We start from the raw sequence: 16,632 nt of genomic DNA, 5'->3' as shown, positions 1-16,632 counted from the left end.
TAATGGAATGTAGTGGATATATAATTCGCACATCAAACAGTTTATTAAGCCGCTGGATCGAGGTCCAGGTATCAATATTGAATAGAAACATTATCACACGGGACTTGTATCTCAGTGCTGTGGCTTGTTGTTTTCATGAATTATTTGTTTTTGTGAGTTTTGTCCACTCGTAGAAACCATCACCCTCCCCCCACCCTTCCAAAAAAAAGAGAGTTTTTGACATGTGCTCTCTTCTCTTGATCGTGTTCACTGTTTTAGAATTTTTTTTCTTCTTCTAATCATGGCACCACCACATGCCGTCAATACGCCACGCCGCTGCAGCTAGTCATTGTTACTCTGTTAAGAGCTGCAGAAAAAGAGATAAATTCTTTATGATTTCGAAGGCCACCTTTATTTTCGATATAAATTAATTCTAAAAAGTCTGATAACTAAAATGAAATAGATAAAAATCCCTTCATCCATCCTCATGGTTAATTTTCTTCAGGTTTTAATATTGAGAACCCCTTCCCGAGATAATCCCGAAGTCAGCCGCAGTGCAACGCCGCAAAGTGAGCAATATCAATTTTTTTTTGCTCAAGGGTATAACGAGATATCGACAGCAGCGCTTCTGGGTCATCCAATGCCTTAATCACTACAATATTGCCTCTTAGGTAAACCAACAGTTTGAATGTAACATTCATGATGACAGAATGCTATAACTATAATATAATGGCCTTGACTTAACATTGCTGTAATGGACAATATAGTTTGCTTTAGTGATGAGAGTATTTCCATGACAACAATGGGCCCATAACAAATTGGGTTATTCTGACCTGCACCCAAGTGTTCAAAGGCCCAGGCCTAACCAGGACTTTATCAAACAAACAAGGAAATGTCTAAATAGGTTTGGTATTGCATTTTATTAAAAAGGTTTGTACATTCAATAGTATATTACGGTATTTGAGTGTAAAAATATAAAAAAAAGTCTAGGCTGAATACCATTTAGTTTCATATAGGCCCAGACCTTAATGCTGTCTACAGGAGAGCTCGGTTTTATTGGCGGTAATAATATCATGATAATGCCAAATTCAAAGTTAAACATAATATTTGTGTTAATAAAACAACACACAAAAAATCCCCAACAAACCAAAACAGACACGACACAACAAAGAAGAAGAAAAAATCCCGAAAATTATCAAAGGGAGATAAACCATTTATAGATTAGTGAAATTATCTATTACCTATAAGCACATTATATGATGTGAACGATATATCGATATAAAGCTTGAGCTACTCAAGAGCGACTGTGTGTGTATGCGTTTGTGTCTGAGAGAGAGAGAGAGAGAGAGAGAGAGAGAGAGAGAGAGAGAGAGAGAGAGAGAGAGAGAGAGAAAGAGATACAGACAGAGAGATAGATAGATAGATAGATAGAGAGAGAGAGAGAGAGAGAGAGAGAGAGAGAGAGAGAGAGAGAGAGAGAGAGAGAGAGAGTTTTATAATGTGATCGTAAGCAAAATAATGCAGGGGAGTGAATTTATGATATTAAGTTAAATTTGGTTTTTGATCGTTTATCCCCCTTAACTGACATGTGATACTTATTTAAGAACATGAAACATTTAATTGTGGTTTTGAAATAATGATGAAATGCCTCACTATAAAGAAACATCGTTAGAACTTGAATACAGGAAACATCCGTTTCTTACGCTGTATTATTTTACTTAAAAAGGCTCATAATAATATTATAAAAGCAAACCAAAGAAGCATCAATTACCTAGATGAGATATACTCATAAAAAGCGCATGTGCTATTAACACATTATACAATAGTAAGTTAAATTTCTACGTTGCTTGGTACTGTATCATGTTTTGGTTTGAATTTTGATATTGCACTAGTGCCTATTGCTCAGTTTGTGTTAGGATTTAAGTAACGACTATAATTATAATGATATCAGTGTACTTCTTGATTGATCTGCTTGTATTTTCTTGTGTTTGAAAACCAATAGTGGAGAAAGATTGCAGCAGAACAGTTTTCTATGGAGAAATTTGGTTTGTAAAGACTTGAAAAATCTGAAAATTGTTTATCTTGATGACACACAAGATATCGTAGAAACGATGAGAGTATTGATGAATCATGGCATATCATGTAACAATATCTTGGGTAGAAGTGCATTATATGAAAAATCCAATGCGCTACACTAGGATCCTAGGATCCACTAGGATAATACTTAATATTATTATTATGTAGAATTTGGAAATTGATAATGATAAGATTATAAACAACAACGGTGGATTACATTAAATAATTAAGTAGTGCTTGGAATCGCTGAAAATATAATCATGTAACGATACTCATTTGCACAAAAATATTAAAAACATACAAACAAACAAAATCTAGAGTAAAATGTGTAATTAAAAAAAATCTAAGGATGGCCCAAAATCGTTGGCATGAAATGCTTTTTAAAAATCCAATAGATTTGTAGGTTTGAAATTAAGGGAAAGTTTTGAAATTTTAATTTCGTTCAAACGTAATGAATTTAACTGAAAATTTATGTACTTGAGTAAAGAAAACATCTTGATGAATCCATTATTGTCGGCTTCATTGACATTTTGCTTGATGCAATATTTTAATAATCTAAATTGTTAATCATGACAAAATAAAATAAGATACTAATAACTTTTAATGCCATATTATTGCGGTACACTGAAAAAAAAAGGATTTTAAAAATGACCCGCATCCTGTGATAAAATCTCAAATCTGGAACTTTCTCATTTTCTCCAAAAAAAAAAAAAAAAAATCTCAAACCAAGGGCTTCAAGGATGTTTGAGTGTTTTTTTGTGTGGACAAAATGAGGGTCATTCTAATTGATCGAACGCCAAAATAATTTAAAATATTTCTTCTTCTTCTTCTTTCTCCTCAAATCTTTATCACTGAAGGTCAACAAGATGAAGGAATGCTGTGGTATTCCCAAGCTAATGATGAGACCCATAGAGCTTCGAGGTTAGGGTTGTCTTCTCAGGCTAAATGGTCGCCTTTGCTCATTGTACTTTGTACAGTCCTGTAAAACATGTGTGGCATCTTGCTTCCCCTCACATTCACAAATGTCTGTTTCTCCATTTACAATTTATGTAATTCTTAAATGCTTTGAATATGTGGTTTCGGAGACGGTTATATCCGAAGCGAAGTCTGAAGTCCGGGGATCCTTGTCAATCCCTGGAGGGATTGTCAAGCACCAGGAAAAGGCAAACACTCCAACCCGGCCGATCCCCTGATGGCGGATAGGGAGTAGCTGTGAAACAGACCCGGACCAAATCATGGGAGGCTCTTTGGCAAGCCGTGTGTGTACATGTAAGCCACCCTCCCTAGGGTTACAGCCCCACTGCCTTGTGGGTAAATCTTGGTTGGTCGGATGCTATGGAAGCAGATTCCAACAGATAATCAGGACGAAGACGGTGCAGCTCGGCCGAAATAGCCCGGACAGACGCAACTGCTGAACCCGAAAACTGGAGCGACCCACAAACACCCCCACAAACATGAATAAAAATATTTAAATAAAGTTTTTCAGAGTACGGCAGCTAACACAATAATGTTAACATCAATGTATTGCTTACTCCAATACCGTGTTATATTTTAACCCAATTCCCCTAATATATCAAAGAATAGCACGCACAGGTACAGATAACGACTTTGAAATATAAATATTAGTATTGATTTAAGATATGAGAATGAGGATTAAAAACAAACAAAACGGAAATCAGCCAGATGGCGCACAGATTCCTTTGAAAAAATACGATTGAAAACCTGAGGCTGGAGTTATGTTGAGACAACGAGGCCAGAGTAATGTTGATGCAATCCTATACATAAATGACATTTCTTCAAATTACAATGGCCGCTCACATGTGCGCGATGAATCATCTCATGAGAACACAGCGTTCAATATTCTATAAGTTAGGACTCCGATCGCCATCTAGCTGATTATTTCTATCATACTGGTATATCACCAATTTTTCCATAAAATGTCCTAACTACAAAAGTAAAGAACACAGCAAAGATAACATTAGGAATGGATATTGCAGGTGACAAACAAATTGATGCGGTATGAAAACGATTCATAATATTTAAATGTTTACATGAGATTAAAAGACTCACATTGGTAATTGTACTAAAAATTTAAGCAATATTTACGTATTTACACAATGCACCAGCCTGGGGTGATCAAAGCAGGAGTGATATGCTTAACCAAAACTTAAATAAGCCACAAGACGATATGATACTTACAGAGTTAAATATGATTTAGCATCGTTCCATTTCATGCACACACCTATTAATTTCTACAATTGATCACAACTGACTTAGAATTCGACTCATGTGCATTACTTTAATGACTATGTTTGCATAATAGATAAGCTGAAAAAGTATTTTGGATCACGACTTTATGCTATTAACCTGGTCTAAAATGGAAATGTTCTATTATCGACAGAAGCCGACATCCAAATTTAGAAATAGAGTTGAAAATGATACATTTACACCAAAAAACCCCAGAGAGTTACATCTCTAAAACATAATCACCAAAATGATCCGTTTGGAAGCGATTGTTAATCATTTATTCACCACTAAAATATGATTATTAAATAGGTTGGACGTGTTTTCACTATCATATAATAACCAATTAATATGAACAAATCTGATTTAAAGATTCATCGGAGCTTCTTCATAATATTTATTTTTCTATATCATCAATACTGTTATTTATCGTAAACTGGCTGGAGTGCATAAAAACTTTCATTCATTGACATTACAAATATACAGAATTTGTTAACAAAATATTGTTAATTCCTATTATTTCTTCATGCAAATAGTTATATTAAAATAAAATACCGACAAGCAACTTTCGCAATATAATCAATGATAAACAATGTTATGCATATATTATAATTAAAATGAAATTATTGCTTAAGAGGAGTGATTTACGATCTAGAGATAAATATACGTCTGTGTGACACCCATCCGTGCGCTGTTGGTAGCGCTGGGGGGATCGTCCCCTGATCTATCCTGACCACCTGTGTGCAAAATTTTCTGGGCAAATTTGAATTTGAATTTCATATCATGAGCAAAATTTGAACCGTTGGCTTCACAAACTCTCAGAGCGTGTCGTAATAAAGGCAGGGAAAAAAGGTCTTGGCTGTTGAGAGCGATCTGAAACAAGAGAGGCGATGAAATAGGGATTTCTAAGAGAGTGAACGCTGTGCCATCCAAGACACATCCCACCACACTGGACTCCTCGAAGGAATCTAACAACGTGAGAAGACCTGAGAATGACGTCAGACGAGGTCGTCCCCCTCCATAGACGTATCGGGCGAGTAACGGAAACTTTTGGGTGGAGATGATGTCCTCTGTGCGCATGCTCAGTTTGCCATTTCCGTATGGATTGCGCAACACCTCTACAAATTCTCCTGGGTGTACCATTGGGATGAGAATCTGCACATCACGCTCATCTCTGCATTTTAGATATTGTAACTCTTGTCTGGACGTTGCCGATCCACCAGCCTTACGGATAAGAGACGATGAAGAACTAGCCGATTTGACTCTCGTACTTCCACGGATGGGCTTGTCTACCAGGAACACATTTCCAGGGGCAAATTCAAGGGGAGGATAGTGATTACTGTTGGTGCTCATGACCTGCAGGGAGAAAATGGTAATTGTTAAAAGCACACAGGGCATACATACTTAACATTATTGTATAATTAATTTATAAGTAGGAGTGCAGTTAAGAAATAATCTCGCATACAAATCAATGTGATCTAAGAAAATGTTTTTTTGATGTCAGGCGAAAAATTAATACGTGGACTATTTGCTTCTATCAATAAATATAAATCCAAGCAAGTAAAGATGGAAGATTTTTAAAAAGTTGTCCTTTGGAACACCAAGGGAACAGGAGATTTTACTGATACATGAAGTGTTAAATAAACAATTGCTTGTTACCCTCTCAATAGGACATTAATCTTTCTAAAAGTACTTTTTCCATAGCCAATACCTTCAGTTTATCAAGAATTTTTCTCGAGTAAATCCAGGTCGATGAGTTAAGCACTTTATAAAATATATTTTGAGACCCCCTAAGACCAAAGAATGTTTAAAATAAAGAATCAAATATTCATTATGCTGTATACTAATAACAATATACTTGCTTTGGTTATTATATTCAATCAAAAGTAATTTCAATAACTATTTCAAATAAGCAGATCAATATAGATCTAGTATCATTATGTACGTCATTATTATCATTAATTCAGATTTAAAAAAAATATCATTGTATGGTTTTCAACATGTTCGAATTTTTCAAAGTTATAATATTTGGTAGATGCCGATCCGCCAAAGATACAAGAAATTCTGAGAACACTTAAGTGCCAAAGTCTCGTTAAGTTTAAAATAAATAATGATTTGTCTTTAAAATATTTTGTGAGCTTGAAACTAATACCAGGTAAACTAAAGAAAAGGCATCAACATTTGAGGACTCGTAACTAACTATCTACCGCCATTTATCGCAACAATTACATTGAATATTTTTGGTGAATTTAAAAAATGGTAACGAATAAATGGAATTAAGACTTTTTGTATGGTGTATGGAAAATACTATATATAGTTACGAACATCTATTTCAATTATTTTTCTATTGTATTGTGGAAATTAACATAGCTCGAGACGAAGCTTTTAAACCACCAACTATCAAAATCGGTCAGGTAATAAAGTCTATAGATGCGCGCAAATGAATCTGGCTACAGGGCGGCCAGATGGCGATTTCCAACTTCAAAACCAATCATTATGCCCTAGCAGATTTTATAAATAATCATTTGAGTCAATGGGTGATAGAATTAGACTTAGTTTTAAAACGGTTTGCAAGTTACTCGCATATCAATCTGTAAACATATTTTTATAATGTTTAGAAGCACGAGTCAAAATGTGTTCAATATTATTCAATTTTATAAAATGATCGACAAACGAAAACGACACATTCAATCACACGTAATTGCACACATTATTCATACGCACACATAAACGCACACACACACACTATCACACCCACATACACACCCCCCCCCCCCACCACCACCACCACACACACACAAACGCGCCTTAACACAAATGTAAACCTCAACACAAAACCATTATTTCACTTACCTTAAAAGCATTTATGCTTGTGAGATTGACAAAAGCAGGTGCTTTATGCACAGCTAGTGACCCGATTGACCTATGAACTGTATTGTCCTTTACCGTCCTTGACCTCAGACGGAGAAAATTGCCTGTGAAAATAATTGAAAAGATAGATAATAAAAGAGACATCCTGTAATAAAAATTGAAACAAGAAAAAACAAAACAAAACCAAAAAAAAAACCCCAACAAAACAAAAAACAAAAAAAACAAAACAAAAAAAAAAACAAAACAAACCAATAACAAAAACATAAAATAGTTGCTGCTGTCTTGTTTGGCGACAGAGTAAAGAACCTGTCTTTGTATTGATGTCTCGGCATCGACCAAGTTAGGGACAATTCTGTAAAATATATATATATAAACAGTTTTGGTTTGGATGTCATTTACCCAGGTAGTATTCTCATTGAGTAAATAAAAAAATTAATGAAAGACTGACACAGCATTGATCAACCCTGGTCATCCTATAATGTTATCAATTTTCCATTTCCGTTATTCTAAAATCCCCTTGTAGTTTGTTTTGAGCCTTTTTGTTATTTCTATTTGTTTCTCCCTACGATGGCCATGCGTATAAATCGATGTGTACTTATTTGCAGGTCTAATAACCTAAACTGTTATGGGCTCATTGTTGTACTGGAAATACTCTCAGATATTGTCCGTTACACGAATGTGAAAACAAGCCCATAATTGCATTTAGTTTTCCAACCTGCAAATATGTGCACTTTGCATAAACCATTTGATGTCTATAAGGTTTTTATCTTTAAAATTGAAAATTCCAACCATTTCTAATTATGTGAATAAGCAATTTTAAGCTAATCTAAGCAAATAATAGCGGTCAGTGTCTCTTAGCTTGGCCAGCAACCTTACCCTGTCAACGGAACGATGGTAGTAAAAGTGCATAATAAAATTAACTTTTCATATTTCTAAGCTGAGGACGACAGACCCTTACTGTTGATCTTCTTCAAGTCGTTATGTAAAGTAAAGCAATCTTAGGAGAAACGTTCCATGCACACACCTGCATTGCAATCATACTAATTACAGGGTATACAGTCCACGAGTCTTCTGAACTATTGTCCTGAAGAACCTTCATGCCATTAAAGAAAAAAGTCCAAGCTCAGGCCTAGGTCTTGTTTTGCCGGATTCTGGTCGTCACCCAAAGCGTAAACTGAATGGATTGCTAACCCTATAATTACATTTCCTTAGGTCTAGTTCAACCAGACTCGGGCTTCCACCTAAGCTATCGTTACCCTGTGAGTTACGACCGGCTATGCTCCTGCTGTTTTTTTTTTTTGTTTTTTTTTTGACAACAGAAGACAATTGGACTGTGAACGTCTCGCTATTAGGTAATGATGTGAAGCTGGACATAATAATAGAATAAATAAATATGGTGATCGTACTCGATACCTTTCGGATACGAAGCAAAGACTGTACCGCTGAGCCCTAATAAGAAAATTCTATGTATATTAATGAACGAGTTTTGAAATGTTATTTTAATTTCACAAGATATGAAATAAAAGTTTCTCGCAAAATGAGAAAAAAAAGCTCTTGTCGTTGTAGTGTATCAAAACCATTGTGGTACTAATCTTATTGAGGTCGTGACAAAGGGAGCGTTTGAACAATAAAAATCATCAATAAAAAGTTACTTTGAAAAAAGAAACAATTTGGAATGAATCGTTTTCTATAAATCTCTCTAGGTGAATGAGGTGAGAGTAATCAAAAACCAAATGTATGGCGGCACCAAATAGAATAGAATGGATAGCTTTTCAAAATGGCCAAATACAGTGGACAAAGTATCAACTTTGTGCAGAAAAGTGAGTGGAGAAAGCACTTAAGTGTAGATAACAAAAAGAAACGGAGTAGAGAAGTGCCAGAAGGGAATAAAGAATGCATTTTTGCTGTGATGGTAAGTTGAATCCAGAACTCGACAGTTTCGGACCGCCACCTAGTCACAAGGGGGACGTTCACAATCACGTGAGGCGGACATGCCTTAACAGTCGGTCCTGGGTTAAACTCTCCATCACCGCAAACGTATTTTCCCTTTATCTTCTTTTCAGACACTTCTCTGGTCTACTCACTTCGAATTGTATACATTTTTTCTCGTTCTTTTGAGAAGCTATTCTAGTTATGTTTTAATGTTAATCTTTCAGTTTTTAGTCATTTGCCATTACTTTAACTCCCCCCCCCCCCTAAAAAAAGGACGAATGCTTGATCTTTCTTATAATTTCAACAATTATATAAAATTAATGTCCTTTTCGGTTGAATAATTACAAAACTATATTTTGTCTCAGATTTATTTAGATATGTCTATCATCTTCACCAACAACATAAATTTATGTATTTAATGAAAGTAAGTGTGTCTTTATCTTTGATATAAATAATGTTTTTACGTTTTATAAAGTCGCAATAGTTGGACAGATAAGGAAGTGGAACTCACAGAGGACGGGTTTGAGCCGACTGTCTTTATTTGATTGTTCCCTTATCAAGAAACCAAGCTCCTATTGGTCACTTTGCAGCGCTGCATAGCGACGAATACCTAGGTTATTTCGGTCTTTTATCCAGACTTATCACTAGTTTGATCAAAAGGATGCATTTCCATTATAAATTATAAAGTAATTTTTTTGCTATTGCACGTAAAACATGTATATATATATACGACCTAAAATCAGTTAAAGACATTCATTTTTATATATTTTAAATTGCTCGAAGTTAAAAAAAGGCCAAATCGTATTTCTAATTATCATTGAGAAGACACATGGCCTGCCTCTTTAACAATCCACTCAAAACAAACAATTAAATTCACCAAAAAATGTAGAACTTCACCAAAACGGATGTTATAAGGGTTTCAAACAATCGAGATGCAGGACACCTATCACAAGTATTCATGTGAGTTTGCACGAATGCATTCCCTGGTAAATTAGCCTCCCACCTCCAATTAATATATTAAAAATAAAGACGAAACATCAGGTCATGATATCTTACCGAATATAGGAATTATCCTTTAATAAATGCCTTATACAATAGTTTATAATTTCACAATCTTATATAGTTTGTATTGTAATATTCACAGACAGTTTTACACAACTTTGAATGCAAGGAAAAATATATCATACGATAATGTAAAGTCTAAAATTACTATCATAGAATACCGAAGTTATTGAAAATTGTTCATGAACGAATGAATCATAAATGCACAAAGTTCGTAGTATAATGAAATATTAATGACAACAATAATCATGAAAGCAACAACCATATTAATCATACATAAGTCTCTTACCAATGCCAAAAAATGTGTATGAAACAATGCCAGACAAACTAGAAAGAACAATTGAGTCGAAGTACTATTTATTCCTCTTACATTAAATATTCCAATATTGAGTTTACATAATTTCTTGGTCTATTTCATCGCAAAAATGATTTGAACAAAGATTATATGTTAGCTCAGAGCTCAAAATCAACAGCCATGTTGACAAATAATGAAAATTACAAGAACAATAATCTTTCCCTAAAATTTAGCTTACAAAACCAGTCGGGTATTTTATATTACATAAGTGCCCACCCCCCATATTTTCTCATTCGTACTAGATCTAACTTCCAATTATACAAAATGTGTGTATTTAAAATCAATTTGCAAACACAATAAACAAATACCGGTAAATTATCCTTCGGTTTTGAGTTATTGTTTATCGTGTTAAATAACTATGCGTTGTAATTAAGCATCTTGTTTATTTGTCTTGTTGATAACGGAGTATTTTGAAACGAAATGATTAGGAAAAGACATGTCTATACATATTATATTTGCCTTTGTTAAGAAAGGGTATATTAGCGTACTGTGAAGAAAAAAATATCTTTTTCATTTTGGCTAGGAAACTCTTATCTTATATTTCAATAGATTAGATTATAACTCCCTAACTTCTCCAAAAGTCTCAAATCTGAAATTTCCTTGGTTTCTCAGTTTTAAGATTTTTTGACAAATAAAAGTCCATCTTATTTCAGCCATATACGAAGGAAAAATTTGGCTGCTAAAAATGAATATATAACAAATGAAGTTTTATCAATGTATGGCGGTTTAAGATCAAACCAGACCAAAAAAGTAATAGTAGTAATAGCAGTAGTAGTAGTAGTAAAATTAGTGGTAGAAATGATATAGTAGTATAGTATATGTAGTAGTAGTATAGTAGTATAGTAGTATAGTAGAAGTAGTAGTAGTATAGTAGTAGTAGTAGTAGTAGTAGTAGTAAGTAGTAGTTAGTAGTATAGTAGTAGTAGTAGTAGTAGTAGTAGTAGTAGTAGTAGTAGATAGTAGTAGTAGTAGTAGTAGTAGTAGTAGTAGTAGTAGTAGTAGTAGTAGTAGTAGTAGTAAAAGTAGTAGTTAGTAGTAGTAGTAGTAGTAGTAGTAGTAGTAGTAGTAGTAGTAGTAGTAGTAGTAGTAGTAGTAGTAGTAGTAGAAGTATTATTATTATTATTTTTATGATTATAATAATAATCATTATTATTATTATTATTATTATTAATTATTATTATTATTATTATTATTATTATTATTAGTATTAGTAGTAGTAGTAGTAGTAGTAGTAGTAGTAGCAGCAGCAGCAGCAGCAGTAGTAGTAGTAGTAGTAGTAGTAGTAGTAGTAGTAGTAGTAGTAGTAGTAGTAGTAGCAGAAGTAGTAGTAGCAACAGAACTAATAGTGTTTGATATTGTTATTGTTGTTTTATTCTAACGATAATAATTATAATAATCATTTTGATAATAATGATAATATAATGATAATAATAATAATTATAATAATGATAATGATAATAATAATAATAATAATTAATAATAATAATAATAATAATAATAATAATAATAATAATAATAATAATAATAATAATAATTATCACAATAATAAAAAAAATAATAGTAATAGGAATAATAGAAATTGCCGCAGCAACAACATCAACATAAGTATCAACGCATGATTATCTGCTGTAACCGAAGATTTAGCATAGCAGCAACATCAACAACATCAGTAACGACAACTTTATCAAGATGAGCGGAGAATACAGGTTAAGTAAGTGCATACGCTTTCGAAATACCAACCCCAACTACCATTATTGTTGTTCCCAACCCCATTGTTTTCTACAGGATGGTCCTCCAAGCGTAGATAGAATACTCGTAATATTATCTCTACCCCTTTTCGGCAGCCCACAGACCACTGACTGACCAATGACTAACAAATAGTCAATGCAATCTGTTGTCCCGACCCTTCTAGCTTTAGACTGGTTTTCATACCCGACCCTTCTAGCCTTAGACCAGTTTTCATTGCATTGAATCAGTTGAAACTAGTAGCTGTCATTAACTACAAAAGATTCGGACATTTGTACCAAAATGACCTCAACATATCTTTCGATTATATTCTCATTAACGTGCCAACATTAGAGTCGAATTGGTTTTGGAAAAAACATGTTTATTGCTAAAACACGAACACCCCCCTTCAAAACAAAATTTTTAAAAAATCATGCAACAGAAGTGGCTAAAATCAGAAGTCAGTTATGACACAAATTTACTTAATTTTTAATCTTTCAGCGTAATTTACATACTTAATACCACAATAAGACAATGTGAAGATAAATATCAACCCTCATAGCGCCCACAATACAGACTGAATTGAAATTATCTCGGTTTCTGTAGGGTTAAACAGACAGCAGCAATCGGTTTCTGTAACATTAAACGGTCAGCAACAATTGCTAGCTACCTTTTGAAAAGGACGATGATCTAGATCATAAAGTACTTTCTGCCAGATCCAGGGTAGAACATAATATTATTAAAGTGGTGACTTTCCAAGGACAGTCAGCGTACGTACGGACACCCAATGCAAAATATGGAAAACATTCTCTTGGAATGTAACTTGGGACCGACGTGCATTGGCCCCCAACTTAAGTAGCTGCAGAGGCTATGAAATGGATCCAGTAGAAGTGTGAAACGATATGATGGTCGATCCAGCTGAACCACCTGACCAGACTGATACCAATCACGTTGATAATGGGGTTAGTGGTCTACCAACTTGCAATTAGGGTCCCTATAATTCCATACCATGCCGTGTTTTTTCATGATGCTATCTTTTGTATCATCGAAATCAACTACTTTTTACCAAATTAAAAATGATAAAATATTGATGTTCTTAGAGGCATGAAGCCCACAACGTCGCTGACTGAAGAACATTTTAAAGGAAAGTACAAAGAAGGAAAGCCAGAACTGGTGATATATAAAAATGATTTCTATCCTCTTAACCAGCAGGACCAACCATTGGATCTTAAAAAAAAGAAATTTAGATCATTGAAATGCCTCATCATCAAAAATGAATTTCTATATAAGGTGCCATTCGCGATTATTTGGTATTTAGTCGGAATGAACCAAATGAAGGAAATTGAATATTAAGTCATAAACATATTTAATTACGAGATTTAAGTTTTTTAAAGTTGAGGAAACAAAACAAAACTCACTCTACTTAATAAATGCAATTACTTAAAATCAAATATTTATAAAATCAAACTCAGTTCAACATAAAACCGTTTTGAGACGATTAGGTCGCAGATAAGGAACTAGTCCATATCAAAAACTGACCGTTGCAATTTACAGAGATTCAAAATTTAAAAGGCGATCAAAATCTTCACTATCAAATCTAGTTTTGTTTCTTCAACGCAGTTCATATCTAATATAAACAATGAATAGAAATAGATCTGTGCTCAATCTTGTTATGAATCAATTATCTGCATACAACAGCTCCTTCCTCAGTTTGGCAAAACATATTTTACTTTTTAATCATATTCCAATTGATTAAGATGAATTTCCAAACTGGTCAGATGTCTTAAACCTGAGACTACAAAGAGGTCTCCGTTTAATACTTTTTATCATGTTGGTGGATATCTTAATGGATCGGTTTATGGTCGATAAATGAAAAAAAAAGAGACAAAGTGTTTTGTCGGAGTACGGCAGTCTGCATATTTTGTGTGGCCCACACAATTTGCTACCTACTCTGTCGTACTCTGAAAAACACAGTTTTAAAATTTTGGCCAAAAAAACTCATCGATAAGATATCTGTCGATTAAGATGACCTTCATCTTGTCATAAGTCGTTGGCAAGACGAGGGTGATTTTAATCGATCGATATTTGCAGGACGAGTATTCTAGCCAAACTTTTCAAAACGTGTTTTGTTTTGGGTTAAAAAAAATAAAATAGTACAGCAGAGTTAGAAGACCTTCCAGTGACGTACACACGATTGGAAGGTAATCAGAAAAGACAACAAATACACACACGTACGCCTCCAATCCACGGGATTAGAGCCAGGATTCGGGACATTTTGGAAGCTTCGTGCATGGCAGATCGCCCTTTTTAAGACCGACTACTGTGTATAGTGTTGGTAAGTGTTACACACTTTCCTTACGATTAACGACCATGTTTGGGAGCTCTGTCTTTATCCAAGTAAACAAGAGTCCACGAGAGTCTCATGACCCAAATAGCTGTGGTCTCATAGTTGTAATGAAAAAGAAATCAGTTCTCAAACCACAACGAGCTTTAATATTCACATTTATAAATTAATTATGATTAAAGCCAATACTTTGGGTATAAAAAATGCAAGGTTTATTTCTGGTTATGCAACTTGTTCAACAACCTCCCTCCCGCAAACAACACATTTAAATTTGTCTTATTTGAAATTGCTTTAAATTCAAATTAAGAGTAATTAAGCAATACATCACAGTGACTGCCAATAGTCGGAACGCTTTAACGCTTATATTTTCTCGGAAGAACACCCATGATTTGCTTTGAACTTCGTTTCGCATAAGATTTTTAGAACAAACGCAAAAACAAAGATACAAAAGGATTTTTCAAAATTTTCAAAATATGAAAGCCTGCAACTACTTTCACGTCAATTATAATATGATGCATTCTCACAGCTCATCTTCAATTAATTTGTATGTCCAGTTATCAGAAAACAATACGTAAATGGGTTTTTGGAATTATTCATATCATTTTTTCACCTTTGAGTTTCAACAATTTGAATTGATTTTGAGCACTCTCCATCAGTAATAGAAAGAAGATTATACAAAACCAAAAAAAAAAAAAAAAAAAAACGAATAAGAAGAGACATCAATTAATCTGTTAATTGTCGTACATTGGAAATCACGTATTTAAAAATATGGCCAGAAAACTCGTTCTTCTAAAATCGATCGATCTCATCCTAGCAAAGATTCTCAAACCTGGGACTTCGGGAAGGACGAGTTTTTTGGCCAAATTTTTAAATTACATGTTTTTTTCAGAGTATGACAGTTATCTGGTTAATAACGAAAAATGATTGCTGGTGCCCTTCGTTTCCCTGATATCAAAGCAAACAATTTAATATGTAAGAATACTGGAGCAAAATTTTTGTGTATGGAGTATGTTTGGAAATAGAAAAAGTGAATAAACAAGGACACACGGTAATGTACTGTAGTGTTCACAACGTCGACAAGAAGACGTCAAGATTCTGTTGTCGAATAGCCAATGGGTTTTTTTGTGTGTGTGCGGCTATGTGGTCTAGTGGTATGGCACTCACCGTACTCAGGTGTAAAGTGAGTACTTGGCCTAACAGCGTCGTCGAAAAAAATAAATTAAAAATCGCCTTACAGGCGTCTATATGTGACGTGTTGCTGTTGGCTTGGGACCCCCTGTAAAGCGCTTTGAACACATTTTGTGGATATTGCGCTATATGAAAGCTCAAGTTTTAAAAATATTAACATTAAAACATTTTCTTCAAATATTATGACCATTTATTCTAAATAACGTCAGATTTTTAAAGAGGAAAATGGTGGCAATGCTGACACTTGATAATGTATAAGTATTAGTGTTTTACATTGCCGACAAGCAGACTTCGAGATTCTAATGCAAAATTGCCATTTTGGTCATCAGACTTGTAAATATGTCCATATATTCTATAGAAGGAACGAAATTGACGTCACTCCGCTTTTCATTATTGATTTTTATACTGCCATTTTAATGAGTAGTTCTCATTAAATTCTATTAATCAGACGATAAAGTTCAAAGTTTCACATAGTTTTATGTGTTGGTGCTGGCGAATGCATTGACTTTTTTGAATAAACTCACAGGATTAATAGAAGGAACGACATTGACGATACTCAGCTCTGTGTTATTCATTTTTAGACAGCCATTTTAATGATTAGTTCTCATAAGATGCTATCAATCAGACTCTAAACGTTTAAGGTTACACATAGTTTTGTCTGTTGGTACGATATATCCTACTTGCGGATGTCGTGAGTATTTTAACTAAACGCATAGCATCAATATTATGTCATATTTTTAAGAGGAACATCTTGGAAACCTTGGAAAAGATATTAGGATTCACGAAACCGAACCCAGAGAAGGCCATTTTAAGTCTTGTAGCCCTGTAAATCAGGCATGCCATTTCAACACAGGAA

The 16,632-nt window shown here is 34.1% G+C and overlaps 1 protein-coding gene across 3 annotated transcripts in view; it reads right to left on the bottom strand.

The window, feature by feature from the left end:
- Nucleotides 1-880: 880 nt before the first annotated feature.
- LOC144968125 (uncharacterized) overlaps nt 881-16,632 on the bottom strand; it is a 50,760-nt gene continuing 35,008 nt past the window's right edge. For all 3 annotated transcript variants that reach the window (XM_078906138.1, XM_078906151.1, XM_078906147.1), the window contains exons 4-5: nt 7,153-7,274; nt 881-5,655 (exon numbers count right to left, since the gene is read on the bottom strand). In XM_078906138.1, the coding sequence (XP_078762264.1) occupies nt 4,951-5,655; nt 7,153-7,274 (827 nt within the window). In that variant the 3' untranslated portion in view covers nt 881-4,950. The remainder of the gene's footprint in view (nt 5,656-7,152; nt 7,275-16,632) is intronic.

Source organism: Berghia stephanieae, chromosome 1 (genome assembly GCF_034508935.2).
Source record: "Berghia stephanieae isolate SIO BIC M18660-M18661 chromosome 1, UCSD_Bste_1.3, whole genome shotgun sequence".
NCBI lineage: Eukaryota > Metazoa > Mollusca > Gastropoda > Nudibranchia > Aeolidiidae > Berghia > Berghia stephanieae.
The sequence above is the reverse complement of the archived record's forward strand: the minus strand, read 5'-3'. Positions and strand labels throughout refer to the sequence as shown.